We start from the raw sequence: 25,865 nt of genomic DNA, 5'->3' as shown, positions 1-25,865 counted from the left end.
TTGGTCTGTACTTCCACTCTTCATTGTTATTATCCCTTTTATGAGTCAGTCACAATTCGTTGTTAATTCAGTTTTAGTACATATTTCTCATACTGCCCTCATTAAACAGACATCTTTATACACTGTTTTATTTGTACTTTTTTAGGAATGTTTCTCATCTGTTTTCACCTAGCAAATATATCTCTTCAATAGATACAGTATCAAGTTACTTGATACTGTATTGTTCCTTCTTTAGATAGTGCTATCTCTTCCTTGTTCATCTAGTTTGTTGTTAGTCACCAGATATTCTGTCATTGAGGTGTAACTCCTATTTGTCCAAATATACTTGTGTATTAGTAAGTTTTAATTTATTGAATGTTACAGAGTTTATAAGTATGTTTCCCTTCTTCTTACATGTTATTTCTCTGTCAGGTACAAGGAAATTTGGTGTAATGGTATTGCCTACCCTTTCATTTAATTCCCCTATTATTGTGGCTTGATTGTCCTGATTACACTTGCTGAGCACATTTTGCAGATCACCATAGTGGTTTTTTGAGAAAACACACTTACTTACAGTCTAGCAAGACAAGTAAGTTGTATTTACCAAACATTTTTAACATTTATGTATGTGCCACATTAAGAGAATGAGAAGATAAATTTTAAAAACAATTTTAGTTGGACAGGAACATTATGCTCAGCTCAATTCAGTTTGTCAGTGATCTAGTTTTATTTTATGATAATAAAACCAAATATCAGTTAACTATTCACATCCTAAGAAAAGCATGCAGAGAATAAAACATGAATATTTCTTCCAACAAAAGATGAGTAATGACTTTTGTGTGACCAGAGCCAAGACATCAAAGATCGTAGTTAACAGTGATATTATAGTATATTATAAATATTAGATTATTTCACTTACCTGGAATGGAAAGTAACTTATGGCTAGAGCCAAGGCATAGAAAAGAAGACTAAATAAATCCAGTTTCATGTATGAAAAATTACCAAAAATTTGGGAGATTCTGCCCCCACTCTCACTTATTGAAGAGAATGTTGTATCTTTACTGACAAGTATAATACAAGCACAAGAAATTAGATTTTTCAGATGACTAGAAGACTTTATGATGATGGACAGGATTAGAAATGAACCAGTTAGAGAAAAATCACAAATATATAGCTCCAAAGGAGGAAAAAGGCCATAATTGTTTGAAATTGTATCACAGCAGGCTTTGTTGCCTAATACTGAAAGCAAAAGTGAAGAAGTGTTTGTATGTAAACATGGAAACTTTATTTAGCATACTTTGTGATTTGCAATCTGTTGCTTTTATATATATTCTTAAAATACCTCCTCTGAAGACTATTTTGTAAGGTGCTAGGCCTGTCATGCTTCCCACTCACATTATACTGTACTGTTAAACAAAAAAACAGTTTACAAGTATAAATCAAAAATAGTGTGGTCTGTCATTAAATCTGAATTGGGTATTAAAGTGTATGACTATGAAGCTTCTAAAATTAAACTCAAATATGACACCATTTGAGATCCTATACAGTTATCACAGAGCTTCAATACATTTTTAATGAATGATATGAAACCTGATGTCAATGTAGCAGATTACCAGGAAAAGTAAATCCCTTTGGGATTGGTCAAAAATTTGAGTGTCCCACAAAATGGATCTGGAAAATATTACACTGCTGGTCATTAAAATTGCAACACAATGGAGTTGTCATGAAACAAATATCTAATTGACACCAATTTTGCTACAGACATATATGACTAGCTTTCCAGCACAACTGCACAGAGTAGGTGGAAGTAATTATATCTACATTTTCTATACATGGTGACTCACATAAAACTTGCACTGCAAAAAATATTGCAGAAATGGAAAGTGCTTTTGATGTGCATTTTTCACATAATGGATTAGTAGGCAGGGGTTCAGATTGTTAGCCAATAAACATGTAGTAATAATACTTAAAAAGTGTATTTTTTGTACAAACACACACTTTTTGAATGAAACAATACCTATTGACATTAACAAACTTAAAGTAGGGTAAATTAGAATGTCAGTGGTGTTTGTTGAAAGGATTCTAGTGCAAGTCATTTACAAGATATCATATTTTGAAAAGCTCCTGCACCGACACTTACCATCACAGGTTGCGTTCTGAAGGACCAGTGGCGGTGGCAATACACACTTCCTGTCTGGTATGGAATGACTACTGCCCATGTGCTAGCATTTCAGCAGAAATGTCCAAGTGGGGTGCAGTAATACGTCATTGAGTTTCTCAGGTGTAGTTGGTATGTCCTTGTAAACAGTGTCTTCCAGCTTTTCCCACAGAAAATGTTTACAGGCATCAAATCCAGGGAATGGGCTGGCCAAGGTACAGGTCCTCTGCATCCAATCCAATTTGAAAACAATTCTTGAAGACATGCTGAAGTACTTCGTTCACTACAGGCTGGACATCCATCATGTTGGTACTACTGGTTCCTCTTAGTCTGCAGAGGAACATCTTCTATCATCCATGTAAGATGATCTCTTAGGAGGCTGGTACACTACAGGCTGGACATCCATCATGTTGGTACTACACGTGCCTCGTGGTCTGCAGAGGAACATCTTCTAGCATCCATGTAAGATGATCTCTTAGGAGGTTGTGATACTTGTGCACATTCAGCGTTCTGTCTATGAAAAATGAGCCTATGAGCTGATGGTTCACTATCCCACACAACACATTTACACTCCATGGATACTGACATTCTACCTGACAATGCCAATGGTGCATGTTTCAGGTGTTTACTTGTCCATTACTGGCAAATGTGGCTTCATCACTGAACAAGATACATGAAACATCTGGAGTATCCCGTCTTAATGTCCATGTACAGAAGTTAACACAATTCTCATAATCATTTCCATGCATCTCTTGATGGATAGAGATATGATAGGAATGGAACCTATGTCGATGCAGAATGTGTAGGACTCTTGCCTGACTAATACCACTTCTTTGTGTGGTTGCGCGGTAGCTAACGTGTGGATCAACTGCAACAGTGGCAAGAACATTTATTTCCCCCTATTCTGTTGTCACTCGATTCCTCCTGTTACATTCTCTAGATGTTACACTACCACTTTCACATAACTAGTTGAAGAGGTTGATAAATAACTGCTGAGATGGTTGACATTTATTGGGCTATCTTGTTGCATACACCGTAGAAGTCCAAACTGCATTCTTCCTACACTTTCCATACACCATGAGCATGTTGTCTCATTTTGCAAATCCCATCATCCACTCGTGAACTACTGCTTGGACCATCACACACTAACTGACTAGCAAGTCGCTGTGAACTCCAGGAACACACAAGCACACTGTAAGCATACATAACAGCACTGTACCTAGTAACTACACAGGTTGAAAACAAGTGTTGGTGTGGAAAATTTTCAAAATACAATATCTCATAAAAGACCTGCACTAGAATCCCACAACAGACACCACTGACATTCTAATTTTCGCTAGTTTTAGTTTGTTAATGTCAATTGGCATTGTTCCATTTAAAAAGAGTATGTTTGCATAAATATTGACTTTTTAAGTATTATTACAATCTGTTTATTGGCTAAAAATACATGCCCTCTGACTTTCAATCCATTCTGTGAAAACCGCACATGAATAGCACTTTCCATCTGTGCAGTATTTGCGGTGCAAGTTTTAGGTGATTCTCCTGCATAAAGAAAGATTACACAGTGGAATTTTCATTCAGAAATGACATTTGAATATTGATTGTTTGTAAGAATATTATGTTTTACCTTGTGTAAGTAGGAGAAACATCTGCTGGCATATATCAGAATTTTACAGTGGGAGGATCACAGCCCATCAAGACTTCATTTAATAGTTCCACGATCAGTGCCCGAGAGGACAGAAATAGTTGACCCTGCCTTGCAGGACTGTATGGGGATGTCACATACTTCGAATTAGGAAATGGGCTCATTTGCAGTGAGACAAGTATCAACAGAGATAGTGCGATGACACGTGGAGCATCACAGATTGTCAGCACCATGATCAGTGTTGTAGCTTCTCCTCACATGGCAGCAGAGGAGGCAGGCCAGCAGTGGTGCACCCAACACCAGTGGACACGGAAGTGGCACCACATTATCTTTACAGAGAAGTTCTGGTTCTGCATACGGCATCACAATGGATGTATCTGCATGTGGAGGGTCCAAGGAGAATGAACATTGCCAGATTACACTCGTCATTGTCACATGGGCCCAGCAGGTGGCATGATGGTGTAGGGTACCACAGGGTAGACAACACAATCACCTCCATTTCACATAGCTTCAAATCTGGACAGCAGGCATTACAACAGACACTCAGAGATCATGAGCTCAGTATGTCACTGACCGTAGCTATCAGTAGGAATGTTAAAAAAGTTAGGAAAATATTTCTTCGTAGTGAGAGTCATAGGAAATAGATTTCAAACTGAGTGGTCAACATCAGACACTTATATCTGGGACTGTCAATGTTGAGTGTAAATGGACAAAATTCAAATGTATTGTACAATGTGCATTAGATGGGTATCTCACAAGCAAAGCCCTATTAGAAAGAGGATCCGAAAGTAAAGAGAAATTCTCCACAGATTTACACATGGTCAAAGCCTTGTCATCAAATGGAAGTGCAAAGAAAATGAAATGAGTATGCGGAGAGTCATGCGCAAAGCAGTCAACAAATTCAAAAGTAAAACTCTGTTTTTCAATCTTGATGAAAAAGTTTTGGTCTTATGTTGAGGTAGTAATCTGATCAAATCCATCTATATATTCACTCAGTGACCATACTGGCACAAAAATGGAGAATAACATAGAGAAGGCCAAATTACTATATCCTGCTTTCCAAAATTACTTCACTGTGCAAGATCATATTCCAGTTCCTCCTCTCAATCATTACACAAGCATCAAACTGACAGATATTGACAGAAATGAAATAGAAACTTAACTAAACTTGCTCAACAGAGGGAAGATGACTGGACCTGATGAGATACCTATATACCTATATGATTCTGCACATGGTTTGCAAAATAACTTGTTGCTCTTCTAGCATCATTCTATTGTAGGTCACAGGAAGAACAAAATGTTCCAAACAATTGGAAAATGTGCATGTCACTCTCATTTTCAAGGAAAATTGTTGAACAGATGAACATACTTGTAGGACTGTGCTACTGATATCAGTCTGTTGGAGAGTTTTGGAACATGTTTTATGTTTATATATTATTGTACTAGAGATAGAGACTGAACATCTCCTGCCCAGGGATCAACATAGATTCTGAAAACAATAATCTTGCAAAATTTAGTGCACTCCGTTCATCCAGTACATACTGGTGCCCAGGTTGATGCCTTGTTCCTTGACTTCCAAAAGGCATTTGGACAGTTCCATACTGTTGCCTAAAGCATAAGGCACAAGCATAAAGGATGTCAGACCAGCTTTGTGGCTGGATTGAAGTGTTCCTAGCAAATAGAGCACAGCATGTCTTTCTCACTGCAGAAAAAAGACATAAAAATAGCTTAGAGCATACTCCAAGGGGATGTTGTAGAACCATTACAGTTCAAAATATATAAAAATGACAAACAACTCTGTGCTCCAGGCATTCCCAGTTGTGGCAATATGTCTTGCAAAAAGAAAAGCACATGCAGCTGTCTGATAATCTGTAATGAAATGCAACTGGTTTTGTGGCCTATAGCCACAGCCTCAGGTGAATATCTGAACAGAAAACACATGAATGACTATCTATTTGGCCCAGTGGACCCCATGTCATAACATTACAACCACAAAACCCTAATATTTACAATAGTTAAACATTCAATACTTTTAAGTCATTAAAGACGTCGATGAAGGAACGATGGGAACCCAACCTCCACTAGTAAAACAACATAACTCCCAAATGCAGATAGTCAGCTAGAAAAGGGGCCAAATGGTGTGTACTTTATCCTCCATAAAAATGAGGTAGAACCTACAACCAATAACAATAAAAAATACAGAACAGAGGGAGCCTGGACAATAGCCCACACCAAAGTGGCAGTTTGAATACTTACAAATTATCCATCACATCCTAGTGGCAGCCTCCAAGAAAAGCAACAACACAAAAGCCACACTGAGCATGCAGCAAAGCATTGGTGCCCAGAGCATAGCACTTGGGTCACTGAGACTGCCTCTGCAAGGTGGGATGAGCAGTAGATTAACCACATCCCATATACTTATACACAACTAGGAAAGGTTGGGCTCACCAATTACATCCAAGCAATAAACAATAACAACCACAGCATAAAACATTACATATCACAAAATAAAGCATACACAGTCTCAGACACAAAAGCACAAAAGCTACGAAATTCCGTGAAAAACAAAAAATGAGTGAACAAACGTTTAAGGCAATCATCTTGGGTGACTGCCAAGCCCACAATATATCGAAATTTCTAAATGAAGGTGATCACATTCAAAGTTTTGGTTACGTCTACCCCCAAGCAAATGCAAGGGTTGTCCTAAAAAATATTGATCAAAACTCTCCAAAAACTTGCACTTCTGACATTGTTGTAATTGCAGCAGGAACAAATGACGTAACCTGCAACAACAGCCAGAATCTGCTAAAAACACTAAGAAACAAACTACCATGTGTTTCATCAAAGAAAGTGTTCCTAGTTGATGTACCATTTAGACACGACCTTCCAAACAGGTCGCGTGTAAACAGAGACATAACAAATACAAACTCACAAATCTATAAACTCTGTTCAAAATTCGCAAATGTCACCGTAATTGAAGCTAGCAAATTTTGCAGAGAACACTACACACGACAGGGCTTCCACTTGAACAACCTTAGCAGAAGAGAAATTGCAAATCAAATATCACAATCTGTAGAGCAAAAGAAAGGGCAAAGTGGTCCTATAATACCTATTAGATTTAAGGAACAAAACATAACTGTAAAAAACCTTCACCCAAAGACAAAACCAGTGTAAACCATACAGGTTACGCCAACGAGGGTAGGATGTTAAACCCATAAATTATTTTATGGCCAAGCCCCCTACCTCTGCAGAGGCGACAAAAAAGAGCCGTCAGTGTCCACATACATACAGCTTCGCCATATACCACCAAAATGTACAGTCAATAACAAACAAGCTTGCAGAAATTGAACCCCTATTCACAACAGACCTACAATATGTAAATGTAATTTGCGTTACAGAACATTGGCTGAAACCAGACCAAATTAGTTCAGCTAGCATACCTGGTTACACATTAGCTTCCCACTACTTCAGGAAAAGCCAGAAAGGTGGAGGTGCTGCCATATTTATAAGAAATTCCATAAACTACAGACGTTTTGACCAGTTCGACCACTTAAATAAAGAAAATGATTTTGAGGCAGCTGAAATCTAAATTCTAGAAGCAAATATAATCATAACATGTATCTATCATTCTTCAACAGGCAATGTATGTGTCTTCCTAAAAAACCTTGAAATACTCCTAAACAAACTTCGCCAAAACAAAAAGGTACTAATTTTATGTGGTGATTTCAATGTTGATTTCCAGTCTACAGGGCGTGTGAAAGGATCCCTACTGAATCTCACTAACTCATTCAGTCTGAATCCCACAGTAACATTTCCAACAGGCGCAAAAAACAACACCAAAACCACACTTGACCAGATATTTGTAAACTGTCCCTACCACAGAGTTGAACCTCTGGACACAGGCTATAGTGATCAATGTGGCCAAGCCGTATAGCCGCGTACCTTCCAAATGTTCTCTCCTTAGACTGCAACAACAAATATACAACTAAAGTAAGAAACTACAGCAATGAAAACATGAAAATCTTCAATGATTCCTTAGGTGCAGAAACATGGAACAAAGTATATGAAGCAGATGATACATACAACAAAATGGAATCATTTCTAAACACATTTCTATATCACTTCAATATTGCCTTTCCTCTTAAACTCAAATGCACCACATCAAAAGAACCCAATAAGAAGTCATGGATAACAACTGGTATAAAGATTTCCTGCAGAAGGAAGAGAGATCTGTTGAAGTATTTAAAAAATAACAACACCATCCCCACCCCATCTTAAGAAAGATACATCAAGCAATATGTCAAAATCCTTAAAAAAGTCATAGTACTGGCAAAGCAAACAGCAAATGACAACTATGTGGCAACATCCTCAAACAAAACCAAGGCAATGTGGAGCATTATAAGGAACGAAACAAATCAAAGCCACATAAACATGAAAACACTATCCTGATCCACAACAACACCAGAGTTACTAATCCACAAGAAATTGCAAATATCTTCAACAATTACTATGAAAATATTGTTAAAAATCTGTTACAAAGCTTCAACAAACCCACACCCAACAGACAAAACAAAATAACAACTCCTTTAGAATCTATATTCTTCTGGGAAACAACTCCTGAAGAAATTGTACTAAGTGCAAAGTACCTCAAGAATAAATTCTCATCTGGAATCGATGACATCCCATATTTTATCATCAAAAACTGCATAAAGAAAATAGCTCTCCCACATTAAAATGTGTACAACTCATCGTTGATGGTAGGTACATTTCCAAAATGCATGAAAGTGGCTAAAGTCATCCCAGTCTTTAAGAAAGGTGAAAAACTCAACGCAGAAAATTACAGACCCATATCGCTGTTACCTGTGTTTAGTGAACTTTTGGAGAGACTAGTTCACCAAAGACTAATAAATTTTCTTGATAAGAACCAGATACTATCTGATGCCCAGCACGGTTTCAGAAAAAACAAATCCACGACAGCTGCCATATATGAGTATTTACACTGCACCCTAGATGCTCTAGACAAAAAACAAAAAGCAGTTGGGCTCTTCCTAGATCTGTCCAAGGCATTTGATGTCATAGACCACAAGATTCTTCTCAACAAACTGGAGTCATATGGCTTCAGAGGCACCCCACTAAACTGGTTCAGCTCATACCTGATAAATAGGAAACAAAAAGTCCAGTGCTCTTCCTTATGTACATAAACAAACCTACCGTCAAACATCAATGCCAGCACCAGTACACTCTTCACAGATGATACCAGTATCCTCATAACAAGCAAAAATGTGAACATGAACTCCAAGAGGCCATAAATGGAGATACAGACGAACTTGGTGATTGGTTTGAGGAAAAAAAGCTCATATTTAACACAAAGAAAATCACTTACCTAAACTTCCACCTAAGATCAAATAAAATTATGCCTGATATGAAATTACACGGTTCCCAAAACTCTCCAAATACAGAAACAAGATTTCTAGGCCCATGGATTCAGGATAATCTAAAATGGCAAACACACATTAATAAAACTAATAGTAAGCTAAACCAAGCTATGCCCTACGAATCCTTGCACACTGCACAAGCCCGGAAACTGTTCACACAGCCTACTATGCACAATTCCACAGTGTAATGCAGTATGGTATTATATTCTGTGGAGACTCTACACATAGCCCAAACATCCTCCTCACTCAAAAGAGAGCTATAAGAATAATGAACAAGGCAAAGCCGATGATAGCTGCAAACCTCTCTTCCAAAAGTTGCTCATCCTACCCCTTGGCACCCTGTATCTACTAGAACTATGCAAATTTGTAAAAAGTAGTATTACAAAATTTAATAAAAATGTAAATGTCCATGACTATGGTACTAGACAGAAAATGGAACTCCATGTTAAAGAGATGTGCACCTCTGCCTTTAAAAATTCTCCCTTCAACAAAGGCATTAAAATATACAATAGCCTGCCATCAGAAATTTAAAAAAATTAAGTCCCTGACTGTATTTAATAAAAAATTAAAATCATTCCTGCTTGATCATTGTTTCTACAGTGCAAGTGAATTTCTGCTCCACATGGGTGGAAAGAAACATGAAACAAATTGCATCAAAGAATTTCATAAAGAGTAAAACATTAATGCAAGTATGTGCAAAAATCTTTCATCTATATCATTTGCTACTAAGCAAATTAAGTGCAGAAAGAATATCCAACAAGGTACTGTTGTGTATATGTGTTAGAGGAATATAGCACTAAAATACAAATGTGTAACTGAGTATGTAATTTGTGTGTCCATAAATTCATGTGTCCATAACTTATCAGAAAATATGTATGTAAGCTCATGTTTGTGTAAACTTTTGGCATATAACTTCATGCCAGCAAATTATCACAATGTCCAACATCAAATGTATGTTTGTGCATCACCATGTGCATGTCATGTACAGTATTGATTCAGAGGACAATAAATAAATAAATTTGACCAATTCTGGGTCCTCATTGATTACTCATTTACATTAGCAAGACCATTCAGAAAGTGGCTTGTCCAGTAACTTAAACATTTTGCACAAGGAGGGAAATGGACAGGCCCTCAATGTGTTAGAAGAGAGGGAAATAATATGCAGCATCACACACTTAATAGCCAGATTGAGCTGCAACATCACAGATGTTTGTCTAATTTTTATCATCTGCAAGAGCTTGATTCCATTAGCCCTGTGCTCCACCTGTGTTTCTGTTCTGTTTCACCCATTGTATGCATATTGGTATCTTGTTCGTGATGTCATCGCACCTACAGTGATAAAAGGGAGGGGGCGGGGAGTGAGGGTTTTTTTTTTGGTTCTGTTGTCTACATAGCAGCTTATGCATAAGACATTGGACAAGTCAAGTTATAAATATACAGGCTGAAAGTCATTTCAAGGCATACATATTTAAGGTTACAATAATACACTTTACACTTAAGTATTTATATAACACATTTCATAAATTTAAATGTTCTTCAATGGAGTAAATGCAGTGATGCTGTAAATATGACTTTAGAGATTTTCCAAATGTATTGACCTCAGTGATAGTTTTTATGTTTTCAGGAAGTTTGTTATAAAGCTTAACTCCCATGTGAAAAGTGCCTTTTTGGCACAGTGCTGTGCTGATTTGAGTCATATGTAAGATTCTGTTTTGTCTGGTAAAGTGCTCATGTATATCACAGTTTTTTTGCAGTCTCCGGTCCTTGCCTATTACATTTAATTTGAAGAACAAAAGGGTTTCTATAATGTATACACACTGGTAATGGAGGAATACCATATTTCTTAAACAGGGGTTTACAAGAGACCCTAGGCTTGCACCCAAACAAGATTCTAATGGCCCTTTTTTGTAGTTTAAAAGTGCTATTAGCTGTTTTAGAGTTTCCCCAGAAGGTGACCCCATATCTAAGATGAGAATGAAAGTACGCATGATATGCATTCAATACTGTTTTCTCACTACAGCATGATTTTAATGAACAAAGAAGGTAACATGTTTTGCTCAGTTCTGCATTGAGATATTCAATATGCTTATTCCATCTGATGTTACTCTGCAGCCAAAGTCCTAAGAATTTGGTTTCAGTATTTTTCTGGGCTTCCTTCTTTGTTCTTGCAACTGAGATCATGTATGCTTTATTATGCAATATGTAATGTTTTATACTGATATGGCTAATGTTTATTGCTTGGTTGTAATGGAGGGCACCAACTTTTCCTCGTTGCATGTATGTGTGCATAATGTCATTAATCTGCTGCTCATCCCACCTTGCAGAGGTGCTCTCAGTAATGCAAGCACTAGTGCTCTAAGTACCAGTGCTTTGCTAGGTGGTCAGTGTGGCTTGTATACTGTTGCTGTTCACAGGGCCTGTCACTGTTTGTAAGTATGCGAACTGTTGGTTTGGTACAGGCTATTTTCCAGGGTCCCTCTATTCCATATTTATTATTATTATTATTATTGTTATTATTATTAGTTTCTACCCCACTTTTATGGAAGATTAAGTATATACACCATGTGTTTCCTTTTCTAATTGACTATCTACATTTGGGGGTTATGCCGATTCACTTGTGAAGGTTTGGGTCTCCCTTGTTTCCTACATCAGTGTCTCTAATGACATAAAGTATAATTAGTATGTTTAGTAATTGTCATTATTAGAGTTATGTGGTTGTAGTGTTATGACATGGGTCCGCTGGAGCAAATGGATAGTAATTCAGATGTTTCCAGTTTAGTTATACACTTCAGGATGTGGCTATAGCTCGTGTAACCAGTTGCATTTCATTAAAGATTATCATACAGCTGTATGTGGTGCTCCTTTTGCAAAATGTGTATAAATGACCTAATGGATAACATCAGTATATCATCCATGAGCTTGTTTGCAAATGGTGCTGTTGTACACTGAGACGCACAATACTAGAAAATTGTATCAAAATCCAGGAAGATCTGCAGAGGATTGAAGCTTGGTGTGGTGATTGACAGTTGTCCCTCAACATTAACAAATGTAATGTATTTTACATAAATAACTGGAATGTCCTTTTATTGTTTGATTACACAATTGCTGAACAATCACTGAACGTAGTCATAACCATTAAATATCTGGGAGTTTTTCAACAGAGCTTTAAAGTGGAACAGCCACAGGAAACTAATAACAGTAAAGACAAATGCCATGCTGAGATTTATTAGAAGAATTCACAACTTGTGTAGTCCACCCATGAAGGAGGTAATCTACAAGACCCTCATTTTACTTATATAGTCTGTCTGTAAACTGGAGAGTGATCACTGCTTGTGGTGTGGGAAATGAACATTTCCAGAAGAACACTACAGCTGCCACGCAGGATGACAGAGAATCAAGTTCCCCTCTAGCAGCATAGTGCTGCATGCCTTGATTTACATAGATTATGCTCATATGCATTTCTTGCATTAGTTATATTAGTTATGAATTCCAGTATGCTGTTCATGCAATTAGTAAAAAATAAAATCTCCCTGGCCATATATGTGCAATGCATCACAATTGATTTAAAAGGCGTTCCACAGAAACGACCTTGTGAAACTACCTGTAGTTGCTGATTGTGGCATAGTGGGGTAGATAGAATAGGGACTCGCCAGCTTACACTGCAGTCTGCAGACAGACTATACTTAACTGACAGATTAAAACTGTGCGCCGGACCAAGACTCGAACTCGGACCTTTGCCTTTTGCAGGCAAGTGCTCTACCAACTGAGCTACCTAAGCAAGACTCACGACCCGTCCTCACAGCTTCAATTCTGTCAGTACCTCATATCCTACCTTCCAGACTTCACAGAAGCTCTTCTGCCAACCAGAAGAGGACAGGTCGTGAGTCAATCTTGGATAGCTCAGCTGGTAGAGCACTTGCCCGCGAAAGGCAAAGGTCCAAGTTCGAGTCTCGGTCCGGCACACAGTTTTAATCTGTCAGGAAGTTTCATATCAGCGCACACTCCACTGCAGAGTGAAAATCTCATTCTGGAGACTATACTTAAGTTCCTCCACAATCTGAGATCCTTATCAGGTAGGACTGATACAGGAAATACAGAAGAGCCAAAGAAGAGCAGCATCTTGCAATATGGGTTTGTTTAGTAAACGCAAAAGAGATGCAAGAGTTTAGCCAACACTAGTGGTGGGTGACTGAGGAGAGCACTGTGTATTGTGGTGTGATTTAGTTCAAAATCCTAGGGTTTTACATTCCTTAAAAGAGTCAACCTATATATTGCTTCCTGCTACGTATAGCTCACGAGAAGACCATGAAGGTAAAATGAGAAACATTTGAGCTCATGTGGTGACTCACAAACAGTTTAAATACATCCCATGTACCATTTGCAACTGGAGTAGGTGTTGATGGTTCATGAAATACCCTTTGCTATACACTGTATGTTCTAACCACAAAAACACACAAGCTCTGACAGACACAACACTTTATACTATATAAAAATAATTTGTTACAAGAAGACACTTGCCACTAAGTGGCTACAGATTTAGGCAACAGTATTTTGCAGAAAGAACATCATCTTCCTTCCAATGATTCCAATGCATTTTTGTGAGAAACTTCAGATTTATTGAACAAGTGGGATACAACAAAGTCACAGACAACTCAGCTGAGAGTCCTAATGTTTTGCTGAGATTTTTATGGGAAAACTTACATGAAGTATTTAGAAACCTAACTGGATAGTTGTTGACTGTAGAGATCTTAGTGTGTTCATTTCACCAGATGAAGAAATAGTGGTTTGCACAAGAAGCTTAGATAAATAGTTTTTCAGAGAGTATTCTTGTCTTCTTTTATGAGAAGAAAATATTTACCCGTCTATCTTGCTCGGTTTAAAACACTTAGCAAGGATAATGAAGAATGTGATACGCTTAGAAACTGTAATTCAAACACAAATGTTTAGATTTAGTTTTTTGTTTGATATGGTCTATGATTAATACTTTGATTTTTCAGACACATGTAGATCTTACTCCAAATGTACATTTCCTGTCTGAGAAGTATTTTAAGGATGCAAGAATATATCTCCCAGATCGATGGCTCAGAGGAAATGGAAATACAAGTTATCATCCTTACCTGCTGACTCCTTTTGGACATGGTACAAGAACTTGTGCAGGTGAAGTATTTTTTCTGAAAATCTATTCTGTTTATCCAAAATCAGCTCATTAGTTGAGATTATGGACATGGTACTTTGTAAAATTTATAATTACTTCAGTACTGTGTCCTGTCAGATGTTTGCCACAAATGGATCTTTCTAACCTTTTTAGTTCTTATAATAATGAACATATGAGAATCTGAAGTCAAATGCATATGAAAGTATTAAATATATGGATGGTGAAACTTTTTTATATTTGAAAACCTGTCGTGGAAAGTGAATAGTATTGAAAGGTTTGCGCAATACTGAACAGTTGGGATCAGTAATTTAAGGGAAGTATATTCTAAAAATTCTATTTCTACCAAGATAACAGGAAATATTTTTCACTAGAAATATTAAAGGTCTAGTGCTGGAGAATGCTATTTTGTGTAACAGCCAGAGATTACAACATAGTCATGCAGCGTTTGTGATAGCAATTCTGTGTTGAGACTGCAAGAGATTCTTCAGATGCCTAATTTGAAAGGATTTCTTCCTTCATTAAAGGCAGAATCTTTCTATTACGATCTGTGAAAGTTGTCTACCTATTTAGTCTAGACAACTGTGATGAGTTTGTATTAACCTAGTACCAAAACATGGCACCAAGTTGACTGCTGTGTTTAATATCCTTGACAGGTGGATCATCATCAATAGTTTCATATGCTCACAGCCAAAGGGATACTGTGAAGGAGTTCAATGTGTAGCCCAATGTTTTCGTGTACAGTCTGATAATCGGGAATTGTATGCCATCACTTCCCGCCACCCTTGGTGCCCAAATTACAGAGATGAACATTTCTTTCATTACCAAAATATACACTAGTGATGCCCAGTTCCTCTATTAATGCACTAGTGATTTTTCCTACACACACATCTAATGTGATAAAATCACAAGGCTTATTCAGAGTTTGGCAGATCACCAAACTTAAGTGACCCATACGTAAATTGAATTCTGCTCTTTGCATAGTGCTAATAGTGCATGTCAAGTTAAAAGTGTGTCAGATTAAGAGTTTAATCTACATACCTGTCTTTCGTAGGTGCAGTACTACAAACCATTCTTCTGAAAACACTTCATGGATCCACACTGAACTTAAACCTGCCAAATGATTCTCCTCATTTCTTCTGAATTCTATAGAGGTTCTCCCACGATTCTTAGACATTAGTAACTCTGCGAAAATTGTTATGTTAGGAACTTTGGCTGCTGAACAATTGTGTAATTGTTGTTACTGACATCAAATTCTTCTAGTCTTTGCAAAGTAACCAATACAGCTTACACTCCTCAAATGGTAGAAGAATTTTCTCTCAAAAATAACACTGGGAGTGTGGAGAAGCCAAACTCCCCAACATACACATTCTTCTGGAGTTGCTAGGCTCACAGCATCAGGAGAGAGCTTCTACTGAGGAATGGATGAAGCTAGTGGTAGGATGAGGCTTTGAGCCAATCCATGAAGTGTACCTGCAGTTTCCTCACAATGGAAGTACCCATGTTTAACACATGGTTCAGCTCAATGTTTTAATTTATGACAGACTCAGACTCATATTATAGATTTAATGGAAAAGAGGGAAGTTACAGTTTCATGTCCCATCAGTGGTGAGGTCATTAGAGGCAGAGTACATGTTAAAATTTCTGAAAGGATGAAAAGGAAACTATCTGTGTCCTTTTTGAAGGGATCATCCCCTAATTTGACTTAAGTGATTTAGGGAAACTATGGAAAACCAAATTTGAATGAGCAGGTGGTAATTTGAAACCCAGTTGTTCTAAATGTGAGTCCAAAGTCTTAACCCCTAAGGCACCATGCTCAGTGATCAGTTAGTATGCAATAGTGTATTAACTTGCAACTGTTCTCTAGAGATGGTGGGGGGGGGGGGGGGGAAGGGGGGGGGGGGGAAGGCCTCATTCTGATGAGAAGCCTTCTGCACATTCTCCCATTTCTGCCTTGTAAACAAACTAAATGCCTATGGAATAGGGGGTCAAGTATGTAACTGAAGTAGCATGACTCATGACCCACCTTCATAGCTTCAATTCAGAAAGTACTTTTTTCCTACTTTCTCAACTTCAGAGAAGCTCTCTTTTATTCCTGGACTAGCATTCCTGGAAGAAAAGATTTTGCCAAGGACTAACTTAGCCACAGTGTAGGTGTTATTTCCAGAATGAATCTTTCACTCTGTAGAAAAATATGCACTGTTCTGAAACATCCTGACAGTGTAGACTTAGTGTCTTCTTAAATTACCTTCCAGTGGTAACATGCATTAGCAGCAAGAGTATTCAGAGCACTCTGAATAACAAAATAAAGGGCAACTGAAGAACCAAAGAAACTGGTACACCTGCCAAATATTGTGCAGCCCCCCCCCCCAGCACACAGAAATGCCACAAGACGATGTTCATGGACTTGACTAATGTCTGAAGCAGTACAGGAGGAAATTGACGCCATGAATCCTGTGGAGATCTCTTCTGAACAGAGAGAGAACCAGAGAAATTGACTAAGTTTGTACAAATGCTACCACCACTAAGTCTGACACAGTCAAAGTGGTGAAGTAGTAGTGAAGCAGAGTATACCAAAGCTTCCCAGCATGGCACCATTACGTTAATGAAGTCTGGTCCCTCAATGACATGGAGAGTGGAGAGGCATCCACATTGTAGCAAGTGATGTCATAGCGAAGTCTTTCTGTCACTGTTCACTGTACTGGAATTGACTTCTGGAGCTGGAGAGTGAGCCTAAATAATTGCCTCATGGAGTGATACCCATGTGTAATTGGCTCCAATCGATTTCCATGGAAGTAGGAAACTGTTTTGCCTGCACACACCGATTGTAACTGCGTGTGTGTCCAGGTGTGCTGGTGGTACAGCTCTATGTTGGTCTGGTGGTGCAGCTCACCAGCTTGAGTTTCTTGTAGCCTCTGGTCTGCTGGCGTGCAGGCATTGGTGCTGCTGCCTGATGTATGTTTGCTGGTAGCTGTTTGTCTCACCACAGCACTTTGCATTTTCCATTTCTGTATTCTTTGACATGGTAAAACATGTAATGTCTTTGTAAATTGAACTTTTTGTGTAAAAGTCCTTTGTTGTCCTTGCACTGTGGACTGAAAGGTGAAGACATTGTCAGTCATTGTCAGTATTGCACAATGCCAACTCACCATTGCTGCTATTAGATGGCACTGCTGACAAAACTGTGAACTGTGACCCTCCTCCCCCCCTCACTCCCCCTATTTCACAGTTGGTTCTTCTCCCATGTTGTCACACTCATATGGTGTACATGCATTTCCCTCAATCCCAGCCATGCTGCAACTACTCTGCTCATGATCAGAGCCTGAGCAGACACTTGAATTCAGCAAGTTGTTCAGCTCTGCAGTAGATGATACAAAGTGGAGTGCAATGTCCATTGTGAGTCCCTCATATGGGCCACTACTGTATATGATGGCATCACCTTACAAATTGGTGTTGTGGATAATATGATAAAATCAAACAAAAATAAGAGTACCCAATCCAACAACTATAAGATAATTGTATGTAATAGGTCAATGTAAATCAGCACTGTCACACAAAATGATGTAGCAGATACAATTAAAGGACTAGGAGACTCCACCTCCATAGGTATTGATGGTGACCATTCAACAATCATAAAAAAGAGGGCTCCAAATGTAACTGAACCAGTTACACACATATGTGACTGCTCACTGTTTTTATTGTCGTTGTTGTATTCTTCAGCCCTAAGACTGGTTTCATGCAGCTCTCCATGTTATAGGGTTTGTCTGTAAGGTAATCATACTTGGTCTGGTATAAGGAATTTATTGATCCAGTTGGTATATACTATCTAAATTCTTTAAACTAGTCTCCTTGGGCATAGATACACTGCTGCCAACATTGCAAAGGTTCCCTGGAAGTCAGCTGCGGTAACCTCTTTCAGAGACTCCCTGACAGCTTGTTGGATGGTGGGAATATCATCAAAATGGTGACCTTTCAGGCATCTCTTGAGCTTTGGGGAAAAAAGTCTAGTGGGCTCATATTGAGGCTGTATGGTGGCTGCAGTGAGGTTCTAACCCCTATCTGGGCCAAGTAGTTGGTCTCAAAGAAAGTGGTGTGGGTTGGAGCATTGTCGTGGTGGAGTTCTGGGGGTTGGAATTCTCCAGTTGTTTCCGTTTGAAGGCTATGTACAGGTATTAAAGGTCTTCTTGGCAGAAAATGGCATTGGCAGTTTGTCCTGGAGGTACAAATTCCTTGTGGATCACCTGATGCTTGTCAAAAAAAGACAATGAACATTGTCTTGACCTTGGACTTCAACATTCTTGCATTCTTGGGGCTTCAAAAAATTGAGGTGTAACACTCCGAGCTTTGGCACTTGGTTTTGGGGTCATACTGTAACACCATTATACATCACCTGTTATTATGTTGTCTAAATAGTCTGGTTCACTTTTTAACTGCTCCAACATCTTACAGAAAATGTCACCTCATCATTGTTTTTGCTCAGCTCTCAACATATTTGGCACCAGTTTCACACAAACCTTCAACATTTTCATCCAGACCACTTGTTGCAGAGCATCCAGATTGCTCCATGTCTTCAGTGGTCTCCCGTCTGTTCTTGAACTCACTGAACCACCATAAAACCTGGGTCTTGACAGGGTGTCATATTTGCAAGCCTCCTTAACCATGGCAAGCATCTCAGAAGCAGTTTTTCCCAGGTGAAAGCAGAATTTAATTGTGTAATGCTGCTTCAGAGAAAGCTCCATTTTTCACATTTTCTGCCATGACAAAAATTCAAAAACAGCTTCTTGTGCCACGTGTGATCCTCACTGTGTCAGTGTTTGGATGCGACTGCCACCTGATGTGTTGCGTAACTTAGATCTTCCACCACAAATCCCCCCACCAGGGAGCATGCTGCTGGCAACTGGAGTACTGTTCAGTGGCCAGTTTCTTTACTTTATGGACAAACCCTGTAGTCTAACTTGCACAAGCCTTTTTATCTCTGCATAACTGCTGCAGCCTACATCCATTTGCACTCACTTACCAAACTGACAGTTTCTTGATGCCTCAGAATGTGTCCTCCTTTTTGTCAAGATCATTTCAACCTCATCGTCATCTGCTGAGCTAGCAAGCATATGAACTTGTACTACTATGGTGGATGTTGCATTCATGTCTATGTACTACTATGGTGGATGTTGCATTCGTGTCTATGTCAGCTGCTATAATGGATTCACGACACTGCTTGTAGCAACTTTATCACATTCCTCTTTTCTTATTCATCATTAGACCTACTTCTGTATTACACCTATCTGATTCTGTGTTGACAGCCCTACCTTGACCAGTAAGTCTTGTTCTACCTGCCACCACACTTCACTACTTCCTGCTATACCTAATTTCAGCCTATCCATTTCCTTTTTAAAATTATCTCACCTACCTACCCAAACATTCGACACTCTGATCCAGATGTCACTTTTGTATCTTCTGATGAAAATATCTTCTTGAATAGTCCCCATCTGGAGATCCAGGTGATAACTATTATCCTCCTGGTTATTTCACCCAGGAGGATATCACCATTAAGACATACAGAACAGCTGTGAGTCCTCGGGAAATATAATGGCTTTAGTTGCCCCTTGCTTTCAGACTTTCGCAGTACCATCATAGCAAAGCTGTGTTGGCTGATGTTATAAGACCAGATCAGTCAATCATTCAGACTGGTGCCCCTGCAACTGCTAAAAACACTGCAGCCCCTCTGCAGCAGTCATATGTTTGTCTGGCCTCTCCACAGTTACTCTTCATGAAAGTGGCAAGTTTGGACTGAGCAAAGGTTGGAAATTTGTATGGGCACTGATAACCATGTAGTTGAGTGCCCCACAAAGCACACATCATCATCATCATCATCATCATCATCATCATCATCATCATCATCATCATCCACAATTACTCCTCTGATATGGTTGCACCTAAAGTGTGGCTGTCTGTATCACAGAGGCACTCAAGCCACTGAATTTGGCAGGGCCCATGGTTAATGGGTGTGGAAGGGGCACTTTTTGTGATGTACTGAAAATGTCTAAGGTAATTCAAATTCATAAAAAAGATGGAAGAGATAATGTAAACAACTACAAGCCCATTACAGTTTCCTTTTGCATTTCAAAAACATTTCTTAAAAATGTCTGTGACAGACTTACAGAATTTATAAATAAAATGAAAATCCTATGTAATGCACAACAAAGGGTTCAGTAATAAGTGGTCAACAACAATAGCCACTTATGAATGTAGTAAATGAATACTGAGTCTGACAGACATGAAACACAAAACAAAAGGAGTATTTGTTGATCTACTGAAAACTTATGATAGGATGTACCTTAAGATTCAGCTGTCAAAACTTGAACAGTATGGTATTCAAGTTCTGTCCCACAGTTGGATAAGCTTCGTCCTGAGTAGTCATAAACAAGCAGTAAGCATGTAGCACAGTAATGTCTACCTTAAAACTATTTCTGGACACTTATCAGATTTGAATCTAATTAAGTATGGTATACCTCAGTGACCAGTAATGGGACCACATCTGTTCCTTTTGTACATTAACAATGTATATTTAAATATGAGTGCTCATGAAAGTATTATGCAAGGTGCTTCCGCGATGATGTTACAAACTTTCAGGGATAATGGACAAGAGTAAATATACCAATTTGAGGTGGGGACCTTGGTCCAGAGATGACTGACTTGAAAGTTATAAGTGGAAATCATTCTGATACCTCTGACTGTGGTATACATGTACCAGTACTGTTGTCACTAAAACTGTAGGGTAGCAATGCTGAGGAGCACTTACATGTAGAGGTTGAGATAGTATCTCAGCTAATCCAATGCAGATGGCATTTTGTGTGCCGGCTGCGGTGGCCATGCGGTTCTAGGCGCTACAGTCCGGAACCGCGGGACTGCTACGGTCGCAGGTTCGAATCCTGCCTTGGGCATGGATGTGTGTGATGTCCTTAGGTTAGTAAGGTTTAAGTAGTTCTAAGTTCTAGGGGACTGATGACCTAAGACATTAAGTCCCATAGTGCTCAGAGCCATTTGAACCATGGCATATTGTGTACTGAGATGACCAGTCCTGGTGTACAATATCTGTACTGTAGTAGACTGAAGTCTGTGTTTAGAGGTTGAAGTACTAACACTGATCATCACTAACCAAATCAAATAGCACCAGGTGATGGAATTTACAGGTATGATTTTCATGTATGGGTAAGCAAATGGAAGTACCAAAGGAGTGGAAAGATCGTACAGGACCAAATATTCACATAGAAGACATCTGGCTCACACCACAACTTCTAGACTGTTCCAAAAATTATCAGGGCAATTGGTATCACAGTAAAACAGCCAAGGAAGACGGTTAATTACACGGACTCCCAATTTGCTTGCACAAGAGGATGAGACACTTTCAATCATCACCCGACCAGTTGCATGTAAAATGAATGTTTTGCAGAGTACTGTGCGTTGAGTGTTACAGTAAGTGTAGCTACCTCCCACAGAAAGTGCATACTTAGACTCCTGCTGACTTTATATCTCATGTCAAGTTCAGACAATGTTTCTTGCATCACCTCACAGTCTATCCTCACTTTCTTGCATTTGTGCTTTTCACAGATGAATCCTGTTTCACCCCAAAGATGGAATGCTAAATAGTCACAATAGTTGTGTCAGGGTGAGAATCTCAATGCTATAGTTGTGAAGAGCCACCAGCTCAGATTATCAGTCAATGTGTGGACAGGCACAGTTAGTGATTATGCACTGGGCCTGTTTCTTTTTTTCTCCCTGCTTAAGTGCACCAGTATACAAAGAGACATACTACCCAGGCTACTGGAATTGTCCTACTTGTTCTTCGTCACCAGATGTGGTTCCAACATGATGCAAGCCCACCTCACCTTAAACTGAGGGTTTATAAACACCTGGATCAGACATTGCCTGAAAAGTGTGCAGGTAGAGGAGGTCCTGTTTCATGGCCAGCACATTCGCCTGGAGCTCATCCCCCTTGATTTCTTCTTGTGGGGCCATGTGAAAAGCCTTTTATGCAAGACACCTGTCGAGAATGAAGAGGATCTACTGACAAGAATTCTCATTGCCTATGACACTGTTCGAACAACACCAGAGATATTAAAATGGGTATCACAGAACTTTGATGATGCCATGCCTGAATTGATGCTTAAGGATGTCATTTGGAACATCTGTTGTAAAAGTAGTACCTTGTGAAACTTGTGCAGCAAATGAAATTCATTATTACTATATTGTAGACTTAGGATTTTTGGTCCCTTTGCTATCAAGTTACAAGGGCCATTACTTGTCCGTCAACAGGAGAAATTACCTGGAGGTATCAGTGAGTATTCAGTGAGAATTCTGTAAGTCATGATAAGCATTTGGAAGTTGGGCCCCTCAGTTTGAGTGCTGTGCAAGGCTAAGGCATAAATTAAGCAGATCTTTACGTATACCTTTCTTCTCGGTCATTTCAGGGCTATGGTACCTTACCTCAAACTGATACATTTAGCCTTCTCCATCAGCCCTCAAAGTTTGTACCATTGTCACGGAATTACCCTGTATTTGTAGATGACATAAAATTCCATTAAAGGGGGACAGTAAGCATGAATCACAACAATCAGTAAATAACATCACAAAACAAACTGACAACTAGGCACAGGATAATCAGCTTATGATACACAGTAAAACAACAATCTCATTAAAATATTTCATTGCATTTAGAATATTTGCTACATCTGAAAGTGGAGTAGCTCCATGGAAGAAAGGTGTTTGAAAAAAGTGGGGCGTCAGGTTGTGCATTGCTAAATGTTGATAGAAGCAGCTGTCAGAGGACTGGCACAGGTGTAATTACATTTATCACTTTACATGGTCAGACACCACAGGTTTGCTTCTCTCCTCTATTAGGAGAATGATAAAATAGTTTTGTGAGAGCATGTGGTATATAATTAACCAAGAATTAAGTTGGACCTTTTCTGTAAAGACTTTGAAAGGGATCAAAAAGCATTGTGGAGTGTAGTGATTTTACAAAATGCTTACAGTGAATAGATTTGAAAAAGTAGAAGGGGGCACACCATTGTGTTGGATGAAACTGTTACCTGAGACTGGTATCCAGAGAGTTTTGCTCAAAGTGTAAAATACCACCTTAAGCTCTCTGTAAAGGATGATAGTTCAGCATGAAACCTTAATGCAGCATTTAAAATAGGTTGAGTGAGTTGGCATTTTCAATAAATAAGAAAGTAATAAAAATGAGGGGGATGATAGAGGTAACATAAGCAAAATTACAAGATGCAATGCAGAATGGCTGCATAGAACACAAATACCATTGAAAATAATTGACCTCTTATAAATTAAGATAATTTCATCCCATTGTTAGCTATCCATCACACAAACTTATTCTCGTCAACATAAATAATAATTTGTGTAAATAAAATTGAAAAGAGAGGTCGCAAGAAATTTGTTGGAGAAAAGGGGGGGTGGGGGTAAAGAAGGATGGAATTTCCTGTCTAAGTAATGGTTGCACCTTTTGTATATTTTCTTTCACATTAAGGTTAAGTGAATCTGTGACCAACACATGGGCACTCTGGGACATTTTAAATGATAATTCTTAATGCTGGAGTTAGACTTAAAACACATTGCAGAGCTTGTTATATTCATCCACTTTTTGCTGCTAGTAATAACACATTTCAGAGTTTGTTATATTCATCTGCTGTTTGCTGCTAGTAATTTACGGACATAGGTGAAGATCATATGAACATACTTTGGTTGTGGGGTTTTATTAACAATAGTTCGTTTTGGTCTGCTAATGGGAAAAGGTCTACTTGGTAACTGCTTCTGCTGTCATTCTATTTTTTAGCTGTGCATTGACATATAATTGTCTTTTCAGTATCTTTTATACAAAATTCAGAGTGTGAAATAAAGTATAAAATCACAGTACACAATGAAAATGACAATACTTTTCATGAATTAGTTCCACAAATATTTTTGTGAAAGCTCTCAGTAATGAAAATGGTTAAACAACACAGAGTGAATAAGCTGCAAAGAGTCTATTAACTTACAAGTACGAGAGCAACTTGTGTATCAGTATCATTGCTCCTTTATTCGTGCAACTCCTCATCTAACATCAGAAGGCAGAATGGACTATTAACGTTTCACTCATAGAGTTCAATGTGTCCTAAACACTCCCAAATAAATTAAGAGATATATTCCTTTAATATTCTTAATCTTTTCCTTACTACCTCACCAAAAAGCTACTTCAAAATGTAGACAGACAACATGACTGGCACTGCAATTCTTAACCCTTCACCTGGCCTACAGGAAGTCTATGTTCCTACAAATGATCCAAAGTGACACTCAAAGGAAACTCCTTTACAATTCACCTGCAAGTTAAATTGTAATTGTACCTCCTTTTGGCAGATTTTAATATACTAAATATGCTTGGAGCTCTTACTTTCCTTGTTTCAGAGATTTAGTGAGTGAAATTTGCACATAGTAAGAACATTTGGTGAGATGATGCACTTGGCAGAGTTTCTGCTTTTGCAAGCATTGTCTGGAGGAAATGTTCATATATGTTTTTATTTCATTGACCACTTGTAATTTGAATTCATTGCAAAAAGGGCAAGCTGGTTGCTGAAATATCATTGCAATCAAGTAAATATTAAGTTACCAATATCAGATAAAAAGTGGGTATTTATTATCACTGAGGAGGCAGCTGCTTTATTCAAAGTAGCATCTTTCGTTGTAATTTACTTGATTAAAATTAGCCTAGGGATACTATATTATTATTAATAAATATACATGTTAAGCTTTTCCAATATACTTTTCTTTTGTTAATGTATACTTTGACTCATTCCACATCCCTGCAGGTTGTCTTTCTTGGTGGGATCTATGAAACACAAGGAGGAATGGATGGGTGAAATCACACTAAACCCGGAGATAACTAGATTGAGTCTTAGCGGCGAAAGTATGAAGCAATTTGTATCATAAAATTCCAAGTTACCAAACTGTGCTCCAGTGCCTTAGATTCAATTCTAAAGCTCTTTGCTGTGAGTCAGAAATGAGGTCACATAAACTTTTGATGGTGGTCTCGTGGTCACAAAGGAATATTAATCATGGCGGTCTGCCCATTGTCATTCTACTGGAGCTGGCAAGGCATTAATGCCAACAGTTTCCCTCATCCATCTCTACCTCCCCCCCACCCCCCCCCTCTCTCTCTCTCTCTCTCTCTCTCTCTCTCTCTCTCTCATCAGCACCAAGATTCATTCATTGTAGTGACACACACAAAGTACAGGGTGATTATAATTAAAGTTAAACTTTCAAAATGCACTAGAAATAACACCACTGGTCAGAATGACGTCAAATTGCAACAGAATATTATTGGAGAAGGGGGAAAACGTACGGCAGAAGAAAGAAAATAGTGTGAAAACTGACCACTAGAAGGCATTGTATGTGTCAGAATACGTAAATGAAAACACCTGTCATGCGCACGACCCATTGAAGTTGGTA

At 38.5% G+C, this 25,865-nt stretch overlaps 1 protein-coding gene across 1 annotated transcript in view; it reads left to right on the top strand.

The window, feature by feature from the left end:
* The window catches only part of LOC124723144 (probable cytochrome P450 CYP44), a 255,877-nt gene that overhangs the window by 207,946 nt on the left and 22,066 nt on the right, over positions 1-25,865 (top strand). The window contains exon 9 of the mRNA XM_047248335.1: positions 14,215-14,374. Within this exon, the coding sequence (XP_047104291.1) occupies positions 14,215-14,374 (160 nt within the window). The remainder of the gene's footprint in view (positions 1-14,214; positions 14,375-25,865) is intronic.

This window comes from Schistocerca piceifrons, chromosome X (assembly GCF_021461385.2).
Source record: "Schistocerca piceifrons isolate TAMUIC-IGC-003096 chromosome X, iqSchPice1.1, whole genome shotgun sequence".
Taxonomy (NCBI): Eukaryota; Metazoa; Arthropoda; class Insecta; order Orthoptera; family Acrididae; genus Schistocerca; species Schistocerca piceifrons.
The sequence above is the reverse complement of the archived record's forward strand: the minus strand, read 5'-3'. Positions and strand labels throughout refer to the sequence as shown.